This window comes from Lutra lutra, chromosome 4, assembly GCF_902655055.1.
Source record: "Lutra lutra chromosome 4, mLutLut1.2, whole genome shotgun sequence".
In the NCBI taxonomy this organism is placed as follows: domain Eukaryota; kingdom Metazoa; phylum Chordata; class Mammalia; order Carnivora; family Mustelidae; genus Lutra; species Lutra lutra.
In genome coordinates, this window is record NC_062281.1 from 38,515,389 (window position 1) to 38,539,173 (window position 23,785).

The 23,785-nt window shown below is 33.3% G+C and overlaps 1 protein-coding gene across 6 annotated transcripts in view; it reads right to left on the reverse strand.

Annotated features, from left to right (window-relative positions):
* Positions 1-23,785, reverse strand: part of VPS13B (vacuolar protein sorting 13 homolog B) — a 763,452-nt gene that overhangs the window by 669,814 nt on the left and 69,853 nt on the right. For 5 of the 6 annotated variants that reach the window (XM_047723595.1, XM_047723594.1, XM_047723596.1 and 2 more), the window contains exons 6-12: positions 23,022-23,203; positions 19,729-19,903; positions 12,497-12,765; positions 5,456-5,551; positions 4,864-4,986; positions 4,261-4,398; positions 3,250-3,337 (exon numbers count right to left, since the gene is read on the reverse strand). In XM_047723595.1, coding sequence (XP_047579551.1) covers positions 3,250-3,337; positions 4,261-4,398; positions 4,864-4,986; positions 5,456-5,551; positions 12,497-12,765; positions 19,729-19,903; positions 23,022-23,203 — 1,071 coding nt within the window. The remainder of the gene's footprint in view (positions 1-3,249; positions 3,338-4,260; positions 4,399-4,863; positions 4,987-5,455; positions 5,552-12,496; positions 12,766-19,728; positions 19,904-23,021; positions 23,204-23,785) is intronic. The other variant, XM_047723597.1, reaches the window with a different exon arrangement.

A 23,785-nucleotide genomic window follows, 5' to 3' on the forward strand; every position in this document is an offset into this window, starting at 1 on the left:
CCTTCATGATCCAGTAGTTGTTTCTTTCTCTTTCTTCAACTTATTTTTTTTTAAAAGATTTTATACATTTAGTTGTCAGAAAGAACGACAGAGCACACAAGTAGGGTGAGCAGCAAGCAGAGGGAGAAGCAGGATCCATGTTGAACAAGGACCCTGATACAGAACTTGATCCCAGAACCCTGGGATTATGACCTGGGCTGAAGGTAGATATTTAACTGACTGAGCCACCCAGGTGTTCCTCTCCGCTTCTTCATTCTCCATCATTTAGTCTTCTATATCACCCATTCTCTCTTCTGCCTCAGAACTGGAGTTCAAGCTTCCAATTTTTTATTGCATCTTATTGACAGCCTTTCTGATTTCAACTTGATTAGATTTTAGTTCTTTTATTTCTCCCAAAGGGATTCTCTAGTGTTTTCTATGCTTTTTTCAAGCCCAGCTAGTTATCTTTATCACTGTTATTCTGAACTCTAGTTCCAACATCTTGCTTATACCTATACTGATTAGGTCCCTGGCAGTCAGTGGTCCCTCTTGTCCTCTTTTCTGAGGTGGTTTTTCCATCTTGTCATTCTTGCAGAAAGTGTTTGCTTTTATATTTGTAGAGGTGCTGCTATTCTTTTCTTAGATCTCCAGTTATGTTTGCAGGTGTTCAGAATGATTTCAAAGCTATCTAAGCTGAACTCCTGGGACTAGACAAAACTACAGTCTCCTACTCCTCCATCACCTTGGACTCTTCAGTTTGGTAATTTCTAATTCTTAAGCCACTTTATTTATTCAAACAGAAATAGGCAAGTAAGGCTTCCCAGCACTAATACCTTTAGAATCTAGGAAGGCCCATTTAAACACAAAAGTTCTGTATCCATGCTTTTTTCTTTTTTAAGAATTTATTTATTTATTTGAGACACAGAGAGAGCATAAGCAGGGAGGAAGATCAGAAGGAGAGGGAGAACAGACTCCCCGCTGAGCAGGGAGCCTGATGCGGGGCTCGATCCCAGGACCCTGAGATCATGACCTAACCCAAAGGCAGATGCTTAACCAACTGAGCCACCTAGGTGCCCCTTATCCACACTTGCTAATAACTTTTTCAAAAGTTATTTTTCAAAATTACTTTTCTATAATTTCAAACAAAGGATTTCAGTTTAGTCTTTGGTCTCAGGACCACAGACAAAAAATAATTTAAATTTATTACACACAGGTATTTCCATTATAATTCTTTGTTATTCCATATATAAACATATAGAAATTTCCGGTTTGTATGTTATAATCTAATAGTTGTTGGAAAAAAAGTTAAGGACTAAAATATTTGTAACATTGTATCCTATTCTTGGAAATGAAAAATATGAAAAATTTAAAGGTTAACCAATTACCAGTTTCTCACACTGAATATATATAAGCAAATATAAACTATGCTTCTATCTTTTAGAAAGTGTAGAAGCAACATATGCACATAATAAATTTTTAGTGCTTTTTCCTTCCCCTGAAGGACAACTACTTGATATTCCACCTCCTCACAAGATATGGAATCCATAACACATGCAGAAGACTTCATACTGAACCAGAAGAAACTTACCATCCTATATTTGGTAACTACGACACTATAACAATTTATGAAGTTCTTAGTTACCCTTTCCTATATATAATTGGTTATTGAATATCTCCACCTCAATGTCCACAGGTACCTCCAAACACAACTTTTCCTCCAAAAATCCTACTTGTATCTATCTTCCTTAGTGGTTATCACTATCCTCCAAGTAACTCAAGACCAAAATCTGGTACACAATTTAAACATTATTTTTAAATAAAGCAATGCAAAGTCAGTGAGTGAGTGTTTGAAGCACAGAATTAACTAATCTGAAAGCGTGGGGAGACAGACAACAGTAAAAAGCTATTAAAATGTAGAGAGGACAACAGATCAGAAGAGAGTAGTAACAGTGGAGTTTACGAGAAGTCACTGACCATCTGTAGATGAAATGTGACAAAAATGTGTTGATGGACTAGAGGCTAGGAGAGAAGTGTGTCACAATGATTACTAGGTTTCTAGCTTGAGCAACCAGAACACAGAAGAACAATTTTCCAAGACAAGAATATTGAAACTAAGGGAAAAGCAAAAGGCAGTGGACAGTCATAAGGATTTTAATATTTCTATTTGAACACATTCAGTTTTGAAATATCTGTGAGACACATAAAGAAGTAAAAATACCAAATATGCAATGGATATTTAATTCTAAATGAAGGAAATCTGGACTAAAATTATAAATATGTGCATCAACAACATATAAAAGGTACCAAATCAATGGAAAAGAATGAGAGAACCTCAGCAAAGAGTTTAGGGAAAGAAGTAAACCCAAGGTTTGATCAATGAGAATACCATCATGTAGAAATCTATTACAAAAGGAGGAAGCAGAAAGTTACTGCTCTCTCCTTCTGTTTTCATCTAACAAAAGTTAATGATTTTTCATGATCAACTCCTTTGTGTAGTCTTTAACCCAACCCATAAAAATAGTCACTTTCTGACCTAGACCTCTCTAGCTCTCCACTTTAATTATTGTTCTTAATGTGCTATATTATAATCATTTACTTAAGTGTATAAACACTACCTATTAGTCTCCTAAAAAATGCTTTGGTCTTCTTAGCATTCACTATATCAAACTCATCACCTAACACATAAAAATCATTAATATATGAAAAATTAACAAAAAAGGATAAACCTATTTTCATAAGGTTCCAATATGAAAAAAGATGAGAATAAGCACAACAGAGTATACTGATGAACATGTAAAGTATCAATAAAATTTTTTAAAAACATGATTGCTTATAAAACATATAAGACTATATTCATAATCTCCAAAAGAATTTATTTCCACTATTCTGCTTGAAACAACAGTTTTTTTAATAAAAAGATCTACATAACCTTTGAAATGTATTTAATACAGAAAGAGAAATGTTTATGCTTTTTGACAACTTAATGCAACATGAAATCTGATGTATCAAAATTTTAATATTTGGTACATAACAGAACTAAATCTGGTTGGTTATATAAAATGTCTTTTCAATCAACTACACAAAGAAAGGACTAAGAATCTAAGTGTCTAAGAAAATTATAACATGCTATTATAATTACACCATTCTCCAAAGTAACAGAAGGCAAAGCTGATGTAACAGATTACAGCCGGTCAAGGACCAACTGATCCTGAACAGTCTTTTGTTTCTGTTGTTCAAGGAAAAGCAAACATAAAGGAAAGAAACTAGTACCTTTGCCACTGATGTTCTCCATTATATACAGGTAATCCATGTAAAAAGCCCCAAACCTTTGCATTCCAGCTATCTCAGTGTATGTCTCCTGCCGGCACAAAGGAAAACAAACAGAACACACATTGTATCAAGGAGACTGAGTTTAAAACCTGTTAAGTCAAGAATCAAACATACATCTTTATACAGAACTCAAATATCAACTAAAAGGATTACCAAAACAAAAGAACAGAGGCTATCCAAAGAATTCATTTCTAAGAAAGTTAATGTTAACTCTACTAAAGACAACACAAGAAAGCATCCATAATTCTACTAGACATTTTGACCACTTTATCAGTAATGTCTAGTTAATGAATACCTATAATGGAATAGGATAGTACAACCGTGACCATCACAAAACTGTCCAATGTATACTCTTAAATACATTTAAACCTTACATATTCCAGTATGCTTATATGAAACTCAAATACTAAAGATATACCTAAAATATTTAAAAGATATGGAAATATGCAAATTAAAATTAAATTCTTTACAAAAGTAAATGTAGTAAAAAGCATTAAAATATGTATTATTTATTCTTTTATACTAATCTTCAGGTAACCTTTTTTGAATTTCTAAATTTATTCCCTAAAAGTACATTAATTTTACATGTAAAATTCAAATAACAGTAAGACACATACATAGTAAAATGTGAAATTCATCTCTTCCCATTAATCCCATATCCAAAAGTAACTGCAATTAAAAGATCATTCTACAAGTTTCCCCCATGACTATTTTAACAGTTGGGAACGGATAAACAAACTAACTGACTATACAGTATCCAGAAGTAGAGACCTTTGTGTACGCATCAAACTTCTCTAGATGTAGAAGCAGGACAAAAATATTCTAAATGCTTCAATAAACAACTAGCATTCAAATGTATTACTTGAGAAGAAAAATGGCAATTACAAGTATTCACACAAAATGTCCACCTAAACACAGCCTAGAAAGTGGCTCAAATATATATTCTCTGACCTTATGATGAGCTGCATCCAAGATAAATTCAGCGCGAGTACCATTATTTTCTGGGCTTCGGTAATCAAACAATGAATTTGTAAGATATGTCAACCCTTTCATACTCAAATTTTCACCACAAATAAAGAAACAGGCTTCCTGAAAATAAATACAAAATTTCTAAACAGGAGGAAAAATCATTGAACTGTAAAAGAAAATAAAACCTTGGTTTTATAACACCATTCAGTAGTCAATAGAAATCACTACAACTTTAAATCCTGTAAAAAGACAAGGAATGCTGTCTCCATTTTCACTGCCTATCTTGGCAAAGAACATTTTAACAAACCAAAAAGGGACTACAAGTAGCTGCCATAAACAAGAAAGAAGAAACATTTATGAATTGGAAATTATTTGGAACTACTGTCCAGGTGTTAAGTGCTACCAACTTTCTAAATTCCCCTGAGCTCTATAATTTCTTACAGGGGAAAACAGTAAAGTTCCTCTCTTAAGCCAAAGATATATGCAGTCTAACAGATTTTTTGGTATGGTTAAACACTTCAATAAGCACTTCATTATCCCTGTATTCTATCCAAAAAAGGGGGAAAAGGGGTGAATTTGACTTACAGTTTCACTTCTATTCATATTCTCTTCAAAATCTTTAACACCCATAATTCCTTTAAGGCACAACGCTCTGCAACCGACAAAACCAATCTGGCAATCAAAGAAAGGCTCTCCCATCATAAGGGCCTGTAAGAGGGAAGGAAACATTAGAACTAAGAATCTGATTTTCATAAAAATGTTACAGGCTCAAAAAAGTTACAGGCTTTCCCTGTAGAATTACTGAATTAGTAGAAACTTCTTTAGGATTGTGGACTTTCCAAATTTATTCTCCTCAGATCATAAACCCTACTAAATTAAGAAACATCTTACTTATCTCTGTATCCTCAATGACTGGCACCTTATGAACATTAATCCACACATACATAGGAGCTCACACAAGTTAAATGTAAAAATGAAAGAATTCATGTTGCATGTTATAGTAGAATCTGTTAAAGTAATAATTATTTCAACCCAATACTACTGATGACTAAAATAGAAAAAAACGTGAATATATTTTAAAACACACCACTATGATAAAAGCCTGCATTTATTAAATATTAACATAAAGGCCATTCAAAAAAGTTTTAAATATATATGTTCAATATTGAAAGATTACCTCAACTGTAGTTCCTTCTTGTTCCCAACACAATACTTCTCTGGATTTTACTTTCTGAGGGCTATAATAACTACTCTCAGCTTGCATTTCAGTGAGCTAAGAAACAATAAGTAAGTGAAATTAGTGAATAAGTGAAATAAGAAACAATAAAGTGAATTTAGTATTAGATAGCAATAAACTGTCATTACTGTGATGAATTGATGGAAACAGGGCCAATTTTAAGATTCAGGAAATTTAATTATTAAGCAGGAAAACAGGTGCAACAAAAACAGCTGTAACAGATTATCCATGGTATAAAGGTTGAATATTCTAGTGTAAGTTCAAATAGAGAATTTAAATACCATCATATTTTTATTTAACATCCTTGTATCATATCTATATTGCTTAAAAAGGTAAAAGCTATGTAGCTATAACAGTCTCATATATTCATATATTCTGCCAAAATTCATATAGTTCATATATTCTGCCAAAAATTTACATATGTTTTAACCTCTATTCATTTTATATACCATACAAATTCAACCAGAGTTAGTTCAATCATTTCCAAAATTTTTCCCAAATTTTTCATCAGAAAGAAAACTAAGACAAAACAAAACAAAACACAACACAATACCCACAAATAAATTTAACAAAACTTCATCTAGCTCTATGAGGGAAGTAGGTTCATGGGTTTTTACTCTCAAAGTTTTTACTCTCAAAGTATGTGTCTCACTGTGAAGTGTGTAAACCTGGCGATTCACAGACCTGTACCCCTGGGGATAAAAATACATTTTATGTTTATAAAAAAATAAAAATATTTAATAAAAAAAAATAGGTGGAAAAAAAAAGTATGTGTCTCAGACTCATTCGATCATGCAAATACTTAATGAGTGACAGCTACATAACAAGTACTAATCTAGATGCTGCCAAAACAACAACCACAGCAACACCCCTTGCACCCCTCAAGCTTACAACACATTACTTGTATGTATCTAGAAAAAATTAGATAAATTATTTTTTAAGACATACTTTTCTAAATGCAATGTGGTATCCTGGTTTGGATCATATTACAGAAAACAACATTATGAAATTCAGTTAAAGTCTGGAATTTAACAAAAATGCACCGGTGTTGGCTTCCTAGTTTTGATACATGTACTATGATAGTATAAGATGTTAACAATGGAGAAACTGAGTAAGGAATCTATGTGAACTCTCTGTACGTTGCCAGTTTTCTGTAAACCTAAAACTGATCCAAAGTATTTATTTTTTCAAAGATATTCTGCCCATGTTTACTAATGAGACCCTTCCTTACTCTTGTGAAATGGATGTATTATTCAAACATTAAGGCAAAGTCAAAAATCACATTTAAAAAATAACAGCATTTAACTTAAGTCAAATAGAACTTATTAAACCAGAAAGTTTTAATTTTAAGCATGATAACTTACTTATGCTTAAAATCAACTAATTATTTTCATTTTTTGTAACAAAAAGTTAATATACAAGCCCTTATTTTTAGATGCTTCTAGAACTGGTATATACAATGTTGTTATTTTAAAGTATAATTCTATAAAATGCTCAAGTAAAATTCAGTATTTTAAACTTGATCACCCTTCAGCTGTCTACAATTATTGTACAGAAAAAGCAATTAATTGATTAAAAGGACTCAAACATTACAAGAACAATCTTCAACATGATTTTTTAAATGCTACATTTAATTTGGCATGATTTTTGTTGGATTGATATCAACTGTTCAGAATGCTAATGTAGAAACATGACCTTATTTTCTGACCAAAATATGAACCACAAATTAATTCCATACATTCTTTGAATCCAAGCTGAACAATGAATTCTAATGTTTTCCTCCTAAATCTCAACATATTTCACTTAGACAAACTTTAGAAACATAAATGTTCTAAATTTTTTAAAAGATGTATTAACTAATGACAAGTACTGCTCTAAAAGTCTATAAAAATTTTATATATAAATACAAACTATTCTGAATCAGTTTAATACAATTCTCATCAATGAGCAGATATATACCAGAATTTTAAACTGAACAAAAACATGCAAAAGTCACCAGAAAAGACAGAACTTTACTAACAATCCTTAAATTCCCTCACAAAATTAGATTAAAAATAACTTCTTTTGGATCAACTAAAACTGGCAATATACCATGTGATTTAACTCTTATGTGGAATCTACAAAACAAAACAAATGAAAAAAACCAACAAAAAAGAATCATCAAACCAATAAATATAGACAACAAACTGATGGTTTTAAGAGGGGAAGAGTGTAGAGGGACGGGCAAAATGGATGAGTAAGTATAGGATATATTGGCTTCCATTATGGAATGAACAAGTCATGGGAATATAAAAGGCACAGACAGCATAGGGAATATAGTCAATGACATTATAATAGTGTTGTATGGTGCCAGATGGTAACTACACTTGTGGTGAGCATACCATAAGGTATAGAAATATGGAATCACTATGTTGTACAGCTGAAACTAATGTAACATTGTATATCAACTACACTCAAACAAAATTACACCAAGAAAACTCGTAAGTATAATTTAAGTTCTCAAGAAAATGTTAATTCATGCTGCTGTTACTAAGATGTTTATATCTTTTAGAACTTAAATTTGAATATACTCCTAATTAATACAATTAAAATCATTATTGCCAAAAACGTCTATTAAATGCAGAGACAGTATCATGAAAAAAATTTTTTTAATAAATTTAAAAAATAAAATTGACAATACATGTAATATTAGTTGGCAATGGTTGGCTATATGTGTGTGTGTGTGTGTGTGTGTGTACACACACACACACACACACATACACACACATTTTTTTTTTAAAGATTTGAGAGAGAGAGACAGCATAAGTGGGAGGGGCCAAGGGAGAGGGAGAGAGAATCTCAAGCAGACTCCAACACTGAGTGTGGAACCCAACACAGGGCTCCACCCCAAGACCCTGAAATCATGACCTGAACCAAAACCAGAAGTGAGATGCTCAACCAACCTTGACATCCAGACACCCCAGTTTTTCTATTATATATTTTATTTTTTTAAAACATTTTATTTATTTATTTGACAGACAGAGATCACAAGTAGGCAGAGAGACCCACAGAGAGAGAGGAAGGGAAGCAGGCTCCTTGCTGAGCAGAGAGCCCAATGCAGGCCTTGATCCCAGGACCCTGGGATCATGACCTGAGCTGAAGGCAGAGGCTTTAACCCACTGAGCCAACCAGGCTCCCCTCTATTATATATTTTAAAGATTTGTTTTATTTTTAATTTTACAGACTGATAATTCTTTTCACCAAAGCTAGATCCATGAATTTCAATTATGAAATTTATAATAAAAAATAATTGGTTCCATAGAAAAATTCAGAAATGTAAAATAGCACAGCTAATGAATTTTTATCATTTTTGCTCCAACTTTATTACCAAAAAAATCATTTAAATCAATCAAGCTCAACTTTTGCTAAAACTCATTTTCTACATCTTTCAGGGTTTGTCATATTAGGAAATACTTGATGATTTTAATTAGAAAAGTCTTTAAAGACTATTTACTTAATTTAAAATATTTTTAATCTACTGTCTGGTGTTGTTATAAATTGTATACCTTTACCACTGATTTAAAAAATTTATTTCAAGTAGTTAAGCAATCCAAGCCAAATTAAAAAAACCATGAGAACAAAAACTTGATTTTTTCTTTCCTGTGCTACATGCTACATTTCCAGTACCTAACAAGTTACCTGGAATAATACCTAGAATACTACTTCACAGGCTGGACCCCTTTAGAAAAATGGCTCTATAATAATCCAACAAAGACAAATAAAATGGAAGAAATAAAATCCTAAAGAGGATCCCAAAATTTTGGAAGACGGCAAGCAGATGAGGAGATAGGCAGAAGGATGGAGGATTCATTTGTTGAATATATACTGGCAATTGGCTAGAGTTGGAGATACAAGTAGTCTTTTTAAAAATTACCACCGACTGAGTTTGGTGTACTACCAAAAAAGAATATCAACAATTTTCTGAAAAGGCTATCATTATTATTCTTTCATCCACTAACGGACATTTGGATTGTTGTTGTTCTGTTGTTTTTTTTTTTAAAGGGTTTTTGTTTGTCCAAGTAAGCTCTACACCCAATGTGGAGCTCAAGAGTCAAGAGTCCCATGCTCTACCAACTGAGCCAGCCAGGTGCCCCAAGCTGTTTCAATTCTTTGGCCATCGTAAATATGAATATTTTTGTTCATATTTATTTCATATTTTGTTCATATCACATGTGTTCATTTTATGAACATTCATGTACATCTATTTGAGTGAAGTTTAATTGTTTTGAGTATGCACCTACAAGTGGAACTGCTGGGTCATATGATTTTAAGTTTAATGTTTTGAGGAACCACCAAACTGTTTTTCACAGCGACTGCACCATTTTAAATTTCCACCAGGTTCCCATTTGCTTTTAACCAACTCCACCGAAGATTCCACCACTGTCAAATCACTGTTCCCATCAAGATCACCAAGAATTCCCACAATGCCAAATCCAATAATCCATTCTCACAAATGACCTACTATTGTCAACTTTAAAACATTTATGGCATTCAGCTTCCAGATAGACACTCTTGGTTTTCTGCCTAACTTATTTTCAGTTTCCCACGCTATTTCTGCCTTTTCTTTCCAAATAATTAATATCACAGTGCCCCAAAACTTGTCCCCAGAACCTCTCCTTTTTAGACATATAGATATGCTGGTTCCGATCTTAATAAAATCCTCGGTCTCCCTTATATACCCAGGCCAAACTTCTAATCTGAACTCTAGATTCATTAATCCAACCCAACAGCTGTACTTCAATATACAGTGGGCACTTAAACTTGTTTAAAACCAAACTCCTGATTTCATCTCTCTCACAGTCCTCCTCATGTCAAAAAATCCATCCTCAATTCTTCTAGTTGCTCAGGAACCATCCTTGGATCATCTTCATTTATTTCTCACAATAAAATCTATCATGAAGTTCTGTCCTCTTGACCTTCAAAATACATCCAAAATCCAGCCACATTTCACCACCTCCCCTTGCTATCATCCTAGTCTGGCAATCATTATCTCCTGCTTGCAAAATCCTCTCTAGTCTGATCTTATTTCTGCTTTTGCTCCCTACAATCTATTCTTAACACAGCAACCAGAGTGATGCAGTTCAAAACATAACTCAGATCATCCTGTAACTACTATGCTAAAAATTGTCCAAGAACTTCTTATCTCACCCAGGATTAATGACAAAGTCCCTAACCTAAAATGACCTACACAGTTTTACAATTTATGGATCTCTCCCCAATTCCATCTCCTCTCTGACCTGATTTTATACTATTCTCGTTTTAGCCCACTCTGTTCTGGCCCCACTGGCTTCCTTAATATTCCTTCAACTTTTGAGGTCTTCACATTTGCTATTCTTAGAATTTCATTCCTATGTATATACACAGCTTTTTCTTTCATGAGTCTTTGCTTAAAGGTTCCCCTTCCTATTAAGGCCTTCCCTGATCACCCAATTGTAAATTCTTTAATACCTTCCTATCCAATGGACACATTCACTATTCCACTTCCCTCTTTATTTTTCTACTTAACCCTTATCATAAATGGGTATACTAAGTAGCTTACTTGCTTATAATAACAATTTATATTTTAAGAGATATCTATCTCATCTGTTCACTGGGTATCCTTAAAGACAAAATGGGGTCTGGCACATAGAAGACAGTAGTATTTATTGAATGAATTAGATACTATTCAAGGATATGACATGTGTGATAATATTATCAATAAAAAGCCAAGAAATAAATACTAAAAATTAAGTTTGGGCTATAACTGAGGGGGAAATAAGACAATATATGATCCAAGAACACACAAGGGGTGCCAAAGTACTAATAATTTTATATTTCTTAAAATAAAAGGGTGCTCCCAATTCAAAGGGATACATGCATTTCTATGCTTATTGCAGCATTATTTACAATAGTTAAATTATGGAAGCAGCTCAAGAAGATGTGTGTGTATGTGTGTGTGTGTGTGTGTGCGCGCGCGCGTGCAATGGAATGTTTAGCCATAAAAAAGATTGAAATCGTGCCATTTGCAATGACATGAACAGAACTAGAGGGTATAATGCTAAGTAAAATAAGCCAGTCAGAGATTTTACTCACGTGGATTTTAAGCAACATATGAGTAAACAAGCAAACAAAGGGGGAGAAAAAGAGAGAGACAAACCAATATATAGACTCTTAACTATGTAGAACAAACTGATGGTTACCAGAGGGGAGGTGGTGAAAAGATGGGTGAGAAAGATGATGGGGATTATGAAGGGGACTTGTGACGAGCACTGAGTGATGTATGCAAGGGCTGAATCACTCTACTGTACACCTGAAACTAATATAACACCGTATGTTAACTAACTGGAATTAAAAACTTAATATTAAAAAATTAAAGTGTTCGCTCTACTATTCTTTAACTGGAAAATACCTATTATATAGTCTCTTTTGACTATACACTTTACATGTATTTATTAATGGAGAAAGTAGTCTAAGTATGTGAAACATTACTGAAAACCCAAGTTAAATGAGGATGTAGAAAAGAAATAAGACTATCTCAAAGAGTAAAAGGTGAGGAAAGAGTGAAATTTTATGTGCTTTAAAGAAATTTTGTAATGAAAGAGCCAGAGATCAAACAGTAAGTAGAAGTATATATGAATTCAAGGGAGAGGTTTTATTGTAATTCATTTTTAATGGAAATATAAAGGCATCTTTATTTGCCAATTTGAAGATTCAGTGGGAAGAGAAATCTTCTATGAAACTGATAAAAATTAATAATAATAATAAAGTAGAAAAGGCTTAAAGAGATAGAAAAAGATCAAAATTCAGAGTTAGATGAAGGAACACAATTTTATGAAATAAAGATTGCTAGACTATCTTACATCTACTAAGTGTAAAACAAACTTTAAACTAGATCCTTTCCAGAAATCAAAATTTATGCATTAAAGTTGAAAGAAATATGAGAGCAAAAAAGAGAAAACCTACTTTGAAAGTCACAGTTGCCTTTGTACAGTAAAATCCTATAGACACAATGGGATCCCTCAAAGTCTGTGCTTTTTGCTGATGCAGAGTTGATGTAGGATCATTCCCAAGGAAGTCTTCCTCACCATCATCATAACTCACAATTGCAGGCACAAATGACCAGGCCCACGACACCCATCCCTGTGACTGTTCATCCTCTTGCTGTGAATACAGGTCTTGGCTTTTGTACTGAGCAGGATACTGCATATCTATTCTCGTTTCATCCTCGGCACCTATCAAAGTAAAGTCATTTTAAATAAATCAAGAGGATTTAACTAAAAGGAAAATTAGGAATGTAAATTCTATAAAAATGTTTCTCCCACATCCTTCTTTCCACATATAAATAAGTTATACAATGGTTATTATTATTTGAAACCAATAATACAGCATTATATTCAAGTTGATTTTTTTTTTTTTTTTTTACTTGACAGAGAAAGAGCACATATGCAAGAAAATGCAGGCAGGGGGAGCAGCAGAAGGAGAGTGAGAAGCAGCCTCCCGGCTGAGCAGGAAACCAGACATGGAACTCAATCCGAGGATCCTGGGATCATGACCTGAGCCAAAGGCAGCCGCTTAACTGACTGAGCCACCCAGGCACCCCACTACTTTCAAGTTTCTATATGTTGTACTATGTTAATCCCCTTTCATAGTCCACAATTAATGTTCTATAGGGCATAGTTTATAACATAGTTCTAAATATATTTGCTATATACAAAGCATAAATTCATTCTTTAGCATTCCACTAATTAAAAACTTCCTCCCCAAAATAAGGCTAAAGTGCTGAAAAACTGACTTCTCAGAAACATATTCATGTCAGAAATATTCAAGAAAAGTTATTTCCTGATACACCCAATAAAAATGTCAGGCACTCCTAGACAAAAAAGCACCCCCCCTCCAAAAATAACTACTCTTAATGATGAAAGTAATTATTATAATAAAATTATTGTTATATGGGGGCACCTGGGTGGCTCAGTGGGTTAAAACCTCTGTCTTCAGCTCAGGTCATGATCCCAGGGTCCTGGGATCGAGGCCCACATTGGGCTCTCTGCTCGGCAAGGAGCCTGCCTCCTCCTCTCTCTTTGCCTGCCTCTCTGTCTACTTGTGATCTCTGCCTGTCAAATAAATAAATAAACTCTTTAAAAAAAATAAAACAAATAAAATAAAAATTTTAAAAAATTATTGTCATATGAAGCTAAAAAAATATTGTTGGTGATTCTTTCTTATTAGTAGGAACATATATTAGTAACTTTCCTATTCTACATATGAAAACATTTTAGCAAATTACTTTCATTTGGTTAGAAATTGGCAAAGGATTTAGATCCCAACCACTCCAACTCATTCTACCTTCTCCAACTCATTCTACCTTTGTAAAGATAAACGGCACCATGGGGGTGCCTGGATGGCTCAGTGGGCTAAAGCCTCTGCCTTCGGCTCAGGTCATGATCCCAGGATCCTGGGATCGAGCCCCACATCAGGCTCTCTACTCAGCGGGGAGCCTGCTTCCCTTCCTCTCTCTCTGCCTACTTGTGATCTCTGTCAAAAATGTTAAAAAAAAAAAAAAAATCTTGGTAAAGATAAACGGCACCAAACTCCATTAACATTACCCCAACAATACAAACAAAAAAAAGCTCATCATGGAATTTAGAAAAACCATTACTTTTTTAGAGAATTCATGGTATAAGCAGTGTCCAGCAGATTCAAGCTATCTACTCTTTAGTAACATATCTATAATACATACACTTCATTAAATATCATCTTCATTCAGAATCAGATTTCTGGCTAGAAAAACTTTGTAACTTTTTTTTTTTTTTTTTACTTTGTAACTTTTTAAATCCTTATAGCAGGAGACTCTTGGAATATCCTAGATGTATAGTTTATGAAACGTGGCCATTCACCTTAGTTCATGTGGGAAGGAAAAGACTTCATAAGTAGTAACTAAAGAACCTAATATACAGTACTAAGAAACTTTAGCCATTTTTCTTCAAAATAAATTATAAAAATTACAAATCCAAAAAATATTTTGTATATTCTTTATATCCTGCTGTTTAGCCATAAACATTTTATCAGTTTCTCCTGGGGAATAAATAAAGCCTGTTATCAATGCCCCTGTAAGACCTTAAATTGGACATCATTAATGATCATCTTGGTTATAAAACAAGGCAGGTCACCTCCACCTAGGCAGTAGTGACCAGGTTGAGTCCACAGAGCTAGACTCTTGACCTCGGTTGTCTAAACCATTAAAACAGAAGAAGTATCCACTGCTTGATCTTGTGAAACAAAAGAAACATCACTAAAAATTGGCCACTATAATTATACTTAATTAAAAATTAGGAGGGATTTTGATGAAAGATGCTTCTGAAGTTTCAAATCTTTGCTCACTGCCTTGCAGAAAGAATGAATTAGAGTCCTGAAAAGAAAAAAGCATCTCCCTAATCTCTGGGTTGAATTTCCTAAAATATTCTTTTCCTTTGGAAGAGTGCAACTTTTCTGGGGCCCTTTAATAGAATTCAGGAAATTCGTGAATTCTGATGGAAAAATACATATTAAGTATTTAAAATGTAGCACTTTCAGTTATGAATGTAGGTAACAAATTGCAGTTGCATAGTTTAATTCTAAATATAAGTAATAAATCACAGTTGCATCACCATTAACTACAAAACCTACAAAAGTCAGTTCAAACATCAGTAATGAAGCTATCTCAAAATATCAAAATACATGTTCATTCATCTCTGAACACGAAAGACCTGTTCGGAGAGAGCTCGTCATATCTGCAGAGCATCCCACTCCAGGCCTCAGCTAAGTATTACTCAATTTCATGCAAGGAAACTACTGAGGCCACTAGAAAGAACCACCAAAAAAAAAAAAAAAAAAGGCAAGAAAACAACCTCTAAGACTTACATAAAATTGGAACTAGTTTGTGATCTCAGCAGAAAGGAAAAAACCTTTAATTCATTACTCATCAAGAAAGTACTCAAAAGGCTGACTGTCAGTGGTAAGACAAAACTGGCCTTAAGCTAATGGCGGCTCTGATCCCAACTAAGAAACACTGAAAGCAAGACAAGTGAATTAAATCATTTCTAATAACTTAACTTTTTGTTAACTTTTTGCTATATACAAGTATATCCAGCATCTAACAAGATAAAGTTCACAATGCCTGGCATCAAATTAAAAATTATCAGGCATGCGAAGAAGAAAATATATATAACACAGGTAAGGAAAAAAGTCAAAACAAAAAGATCTAGGAATGACACAGTTTAGCATTAGTAAACACAGACATTAAAACAGTTATATATTGGGGTGCCTGGGTGGCTCAGTGGGTTAAAGCCTCTGCCTTCGGCTCAGGTCATGATCCCAGGGTCCTGGGATGGAGCCCCACATCGGGCTCTTCACTCCTCGGGGAGCCTGCTTTCTCCTCTCTCTCTCTGCCTGCCTCTCTGCCTACTTGTGATCTCTGTCTCTCAAATGAATAAATAAAATCTTTAAAAAAAAAACAGTTATATAAATAAAATGAGATATTTAAGAAAGCATAAACAAGTTTTTTTTAACAACTAAACTTCTAGAGATGAAAAATACAGTATCTGAGGTGAAATATAAACTAGCTATGATAAATAGCAGATTAGATACAGAAGATTAGTGAACAAGAACAGAAAAAGAAACTCAACAACCAAAAAAGAGAACAAAAATGAACAAGAGCATCAGAGAGCTCTGGTGAACTTCAAGAAACCTAATATACATGTAATCAATCTCCAAAGGAGAGAGAACTAAAAAACAGTTCAAGAAATAATGCCCACCAATTTTCTAAATATATACGAAAACTATAAACCCACAGACCTAAAAACCTTAATGTATTCCAAACACAAGTAACATGAAGAAAGAATACCACTGCATATCAAAATCAAGATTCTTTTTTTTTTTTTAAAGATTTTATTTATTTATTTGACAGAGAGAGATCACAAGTAGACAGAGAGGCAAGCAGAGAGAGAAAGGAGGAAGCAGGCTCCCTGCTGAGCAGAGAGCCCGATGTGGGACTCGATCCCAGGACCCTGAGATCATGACCTGAGCCGAAGGCAGCGGCTTAACCCACTGAGCCACCCAGGCGCCCAAAAATCAAGATCCTTAAAACCTTCTGCGAAGAGGTTCACAGGCTTGACCAGAGTGCCAAAGGAATCCATACACCCACAATAAAAGGATCCCTGCTTTAGAGAGATGAGAAAACTAATTTCAACTATTCTGCAAGCAAATAGAGTTGCTTTCTCCCTTTTATAAAGTAGAGAAACCTAGTCACTTCTAGGAGGACAAATAAGTTATAAAGGAAAAATCTGAAATCTACATTTAATCAAAATTTAAAACTCTTCTCAAGATACCTATTAAAAAATGAATTAGTCAAGTCACAAGCCAGCAAAAAATATTCCCAAAACATGTATAGGACATAGTATTTGAATTCAGAATATATTAAAAAAATACTATTTGAATTCAGAATATATTAAAAAAATTTTAAAAATCAGTAATGAAACCCAACAAAGGTTTAAAAATAGTCCAACAGTTAAATCCTCTTCACAAAGGTAAATACATTAACGGTCAATAACCACATGAAAAACTTCAAAATAACTGCTCATCAATGAAATGCAAATCAAAACCACAGGGAGATACCACAACACATCCATCAGAATGGCAAAGAGTTTAAAAAAAAAAAAAAAGACAACACCAAATGCTGGCAAAGATGTGGAACAACTAGAACTCTCCTACAATGTTGTGGAAATGTAAAACAGCACATCCAGCACAACCTCAACATAAATTTCCACTGTTAGGTATCTACCCAAGAGAAAGTACAGCACAGATCTACAAGAGGCTTGTGGAAAAATGTCCATGACAGCTTTATTTATAATAGCCAAAACTGGAAACAACACAAATATCCATCAACAGGAAAATGGCAAAAATAACCTATGGTATATTCATACAATGTATCTAGCAATAAAAGGGAAAGAACTACTGATAAATGCAACAACACAGATGAATCCCCAAAATATTATACTTTCAGGGCAGCAAAAATATTCTGGAGAAATCATAATGATGACCATATGTCATTATGACTTTGCCAAAACCCATAGGACGTCAAATATCAAGAATGAATCGTAACGTTAACTACACACAGGTATACACATTTCTCAAAACTTAAATAGTATACTTGATTTATGCATTTCACTTTGTAAATTACACCCTCAAAAAAAATAAAAGGAACCATTAAAAAATACAAACTCTAGTTAACAATAAGCTGCTAAAGTCTAGAGGTGAAATGTACTGATGTCTAACCTACTTTGAAAGCCATCAAAAGCACTGGTTGAACTGATGGAGAAGTTGAATGAACAGCTATGTGATAAAGCAAATTTAACAAAATATTAAGTATAGAATCTAGATGATGAGTATATGGGTGTCCACTGGATAATACACTTTCTACTCTTCTATATTTTTGAAATTTGTCATAATAGCATGTTGGAAAAAAATTGAGCACATTCTGGTGCTCGGATTTGTTCTAGATGTTAGACATTATTCCTGTTTCAGGAGTTCATGGTCTTGGGGCGCCTGGGTGGCTCACTCGGTTAAGGTCTGCCTTCGGCTCAGGTCATGATCTCAGGATCCTGGGACCAGGCCCTGCATCAGGGTCCCTGCTAAGCAGGGGAGTCTGCTTCTCCCTCTCCCTGTGCAGCTCCCCCTCCTTGTGCTCTCTTGCTCTCTCCCTCTCTCTCTCTGCCAAATGAATAAATAAAACCTTCAAAAAAAAAAAAAAAGGAGTTCATTGTCTAACAGGAATTCACTGTTCAGTGTGAAATAAAGGTATGTTTTCTATGTACATACACTTATTAATGTAATTCCCTAAGCTTTTAAGGTAGTAAAAGTTTTTCATAAGCTGTAATTTAAATATAAAATTTCACATTTAGAAGTGTACAATTCAGTGTTTTTAATATAATCACAAAATTGTGCAACCATCATCACTATCCAATTTTAGAACATTTTCATCACTCTAAAAAGAACACCTTTACCCATTAGCAGTCACTCTCCATTTCCTTCTCTCCCCAAGCCCTGGTTACTAATCTACTTTCTACTTCTATGGAATTGGCTATTATGGACATTTCATATAAATGGAATCATACAATGTGTTCCTTTCTGACTGGCTGCTTTCACTTAAGATATTTTTGAAGTTCATCATGATGTAGCATGTATCAGTTTTTCATTATTTTGTATGACTGAATAATATTCTAGGGTATGGATATATCACAATCGTTTATCCATGCATCAGGTGATGGACATGTGGGTTGTTTCACTTTTTGGTTATCATGAATAATGTTGCCATTTAACATTAACATGTAAATTTTTATATGGACATGTGTTATCAATTCTTTTGTATATATACCTAAGAGTGGAACTGCTGGGTCATGTGGTAATTCTATGTTCAATTTTTTTAAGGAACTAGATTGTTTCCCAAAACAGCTCTACAATTTTACATTCCTACAACCAACATAAAGGTTCCAACTTCACCACAATCTTGCCAACACTTGTCATTATGTGTCTTTTGATTATAGTCATGCCAGTGGCCTTGAAGTGATGTCTCACTGTGGTTTTAAGGGAAGAGAACACATCTTTTTATCTGTGTTTTCCCACATTACCAGTGTTCAGTACATTCAGTAGACTTTAGTACAAGTATAATGAACTGAATAACTGAGGTTAACCCACTAGTATCATTCAATGAAACATATACTCCATCAATAATGTCTAATTAACTAGGTATCCTCCAATGAGTACATAGTTAAGTGTAACTATAGTTAAATATAATTACATATAATAATTAAGTATATCTAACTCCTGTGTAACTATTGGCAAGCCTTTGCAAAAAATTAACAATACCTCAATTTATTAGGAAATGTTGATGATGCATTACCTTAATTTTCATATAACATACTTTCTGAACACGTATACCTATTAGAAATATTAAAGTTACTTTAAGAATGTAAAAAGAAAATCACAGTAATATCCAGCATATAAAGGGAAAAAAAAATCAAGTAGTGTCAAACAACCAAAATAAAATCATCCCATCATATTTAAACATTGAAAATTCAATCTAATGTTTAGTTTTCAAAGTTTCACAATGGTGAAAAAGCATATAAACAACAGTTCAAAAATAAAGTTTTTGTTATATTTACCTGTAATGTTTCCTAACATATCTTTATTGTGACAGGTAGGCTCTTCCATTTCCCCATCTTTAAAATTGCCTATTTCCCCATAGTAAAGAGCAATCCCAAGTTGCATTATACGGATAAACATAGGCAGTTGTTGATCTGTGATAGAAAGTTTCAAACTCTCTACTAAGGTATGAATCTGTATTTGAAAAAAACAAACATCAACAAAAGCATGTTCAAAGGAAGTACCTTTTAACATAAATAGATAAATGTTAAACGTCCGAAAATGGAGAACACCATAAGAGAAAAGTAATGTCCCAAACATTTCCAATACATAAGCCAAAATAGTTTACTCTAATATCTTAGGAATTAAATTTGCTACAATGACCAATCAACTTTAGATAGAAACTGTACTAAGCCAAATTATGTAAATACAAATAGAAATGATGATGTTAGTCACACTAGACTTCTAGATAACTTTTCCAGAAATAAAGGTATAGAAACAAAATATCAGCTCCATAGTATGAAGAATATCATAGCACTCCCCCCCAAAATCAGAGAGATTTGACACCAACAATAAAAGTTTCATAATGTCATTTTAATAAAACCTCAATCAACCTTTAGCTTTATTAACCAAGAAGACTACATACACATTCCAAAAGTGTAATAAGTGAGAAAATTACTAACATTGCAACTATAGAAGTATGAACTTAATAAAATTTTGTCAAATATTGAAAACCAAGTGACATACATGTTCAGAAAAGTTTTCCAAACAAGTTTTAAGAGATTTAAATAGGACATAAAATTTGTAACATGAATCAGTTATAATAAAGAAACAAGATTAATTACTAACAAACAGGATATATAGCAGTCCATCAAAGTTACCCTTACAGAAAGAAAGATATTAATAAAATATAAAACAGTCTCAGTGTAATGTTCCCTGCTGTTATATAAACATGGAATAAAACCAATTAAGCCATAATGTCAAGTCTCTTGGAAGGTTTATTCTGACTTCCAGGACTCCTGGAAGGTATTTGAGGGTTTATGAAACATGAAAAAATAATAGTAACCATATTTTTAGGATTAAAGGCACAAACGTTTGTATTTGAAGGGGAAGAAAATTGCAAAGGCTATATTTAATTATGAGTACAGGTTTCTTAAAACTGACTTAAAAATCATACACTGAACAGACCAAGAAAAGGTAAAAGAAAGTTTGGTACAAGGAGGAGAGAGTGTATGGTACAGGCCTGCCGAGCTCTTCTTAATTTGGTATTTCTCTACCCATCCTTTTAAAATATTGTATGGCACTGGAGCACCTGAGTGGCTCAGTGGGTTAAAGCTTCTGCCTTCGGCTCAGGTCATGATCCCAGGGTCTGGGATCAAACCCCCGCATCAGGCTCTCTACTCAGCAGGGAGCCTGCTTCCCCACTCTCTCTCTCTGCCTGCCTCTCTGCCTGCTTGTGATCTCTGTCTGTCAAATAAGTAAATAAAATCTTTAAAAAGAAAAAAAAAAAGAAAATTTTCAAAAATAGGGGAAATGTTACATAAGTTATATACTCATAAAATCTATATCTCAGATGTCACAAAACCTAGGACATATTTGTCCCAACAGATAGAAAATTATAAAAAGCCAACCCAAAATATAGATAAATTTAAAAGCCACTTAAATATATGTAAGAGGTTTAAATAAATAACTACAGTATCTGGAATATTCTGGGAAATCCCCTCTCTTCTAGGTGATCAGTGAGGTTACCCATGTGCTTTTAATATATACTCCTAGGACTGGGAGTTAGAAGAATAACAGATCTAACTAAAAATGGCAAATCTTATACCACAATGTTATTAATAAAAAACTCAATTTTATTTCAGCTGAACGTAATGGAACCCCATATTTGGAGACTACCAGGGTTAAAAACCCCCATGTCAACAAACTTACTTAATATTAAGATGCTTTTTAAGATGATATATCATGCCTAATCAATTTTGAGAATACAAACTTATATGACAACACTCAGTTTCCCTCAAATTCATTTATTTTTACTTTCCTCTAATTTAGCCACATTCTAGAATGTGTAATTACATTTGTACTAGAGATCAATAAGTTTATTTTATACTGTAAGGCATCCAGTATCTGCTTTCAAAATGCATCTTGAATTTACCCTTAACGTTCCCCAATGTTCCTAACAGGTTCAAGGTGAAAGAAGGAAAGTAAGCCCATTATCCCGAGACAGAGGCAACAATACCACTCAATTAATATTTCCCTATGCTTATCTTTGGCAAAGTAGCTAATTCACAAATAGAAGGAAAAAGTAACAGAATTTGAATAAATTGATGTGCATTGTATACAATGGAGAGAAAACTAGAGCACTGATGACTGAAGCACTACCAAATTAAAATAAGTGGATTTCGCGAATAAATATATAGTAAAGCTACATAAAAGAGAAAGTGACATGTTTTTTAAAAAGACAGTATTAAAAAATAAGTTATACATCCATGTACAACCAGGCACATCAATACCTGTGTTCAGACTCAGGGGCAGCTTTTCCATTCTAGCACTTTAGTATTCAAAGGCATGAAACTCAACAATAAATATTCATTCCACATTAAAACTTAGTTATTAACAAGATCACAAGCTACTGTGTGAATTCTTTTTCAAAAACTGAGATATGGATAGAAGTTTAGAAAACTGTTATACGAGAAAAGAAGTAAGATTTACATGAAGAGACTAACTATACACGTTGAAAATATATTCCTATTGCGGGATCTTGGAGAACAAACTTTCACATTACCTAAAAAATTCCTACAGGCAAGATTTGCATTACATTCCGATTCCATAGATCAAATACTAAAATTTCCTGAACCAATAAACTAAGATAGTAGGTCAGTATATTAAACCTTATAAAGTCATCTAAGAGGGACAATAACTATAGTTATCAGATCATGTTAAATAAATTATAAAGATTGAAATATACATTGATATTCAGCCCATTATGTGTATAATTACACTTTTTATAGGATTTCTTCTATTCATTTAAAAGAGGAAAAAAAATCAATAAACAGTTGGACAAACTATAAAGGAAACTACAGTTTCAGGGAGAAAAAAAGTCCCCAAAATCTCTCTAGTACAATACACAATGCAGAAAGTTTTAATATACAATAAACAATATAACCTAAAATTATAAATAGAAATAAAACTCTTACAAAAACTAATGACATATATATTTTATGAGGTTACTTTCTTCTTTAATAGCACCTACAAGAACCAATAAAACAAAATGGAGACATGGAACTCAACTACTAGAAAAAGAAACACCTACTTTAATAACAGATGGCATCTTGGAATTTAGGTTATCATATGTGAAATGCAGACGCGTTCTGAAGGAACATTTATACAATAAAGGATCCTGGTAAAATTCTATTTTACCACTAGCATTTCGTTTATCAAGACAAACGGTACAGTCAGAAAAATTGATAACTTTTCTCAGCACCAGATCAGTTGCTAAAAAAAAGAAAAAAACATTTTAAGTAAAAAGGAAAATTAGCGAAAAAGGCAACAATTATTTGTTAGTACAAATAGTAAGATTAACAGAGCATTAAATACATGATGCCAGAATCTATGCAAATAATTTCTCTATTATTTAAATCCTCCAACAACCTTATGAAATAGGCACAAAAATCCCCATTGCAAGTAGGAAGAATCAAAGTACAAAGAAGTGAAATAGTTTGTCCCCAATTTGCTCAGTATCTAACTACAAATTTAAGACAAAATTTATGAAAACTTATGCTATATTCTGCTGTCTGCAATGAGATATCAAATAACTTAAATATAATACTTGAGAAACTACATTAAAAATAACATTCTGAGGAGTCATTTGTTTAATATCTAACACTAAAAAACCCACAGATTCTCTAAACCTGTACTCTCCAGTAGTAGCCACCAGCAATATCTGGCTATTTAAATTTAAACATAAGTTAAAATTATACAAAAATAAAATTTCAGTTCCTTGGCTACATTAGCAACATTTCAAGTCCTCAATAGCCACATGTGGCTAGTAGCTACAGTACTAGACTGTAAAAATAT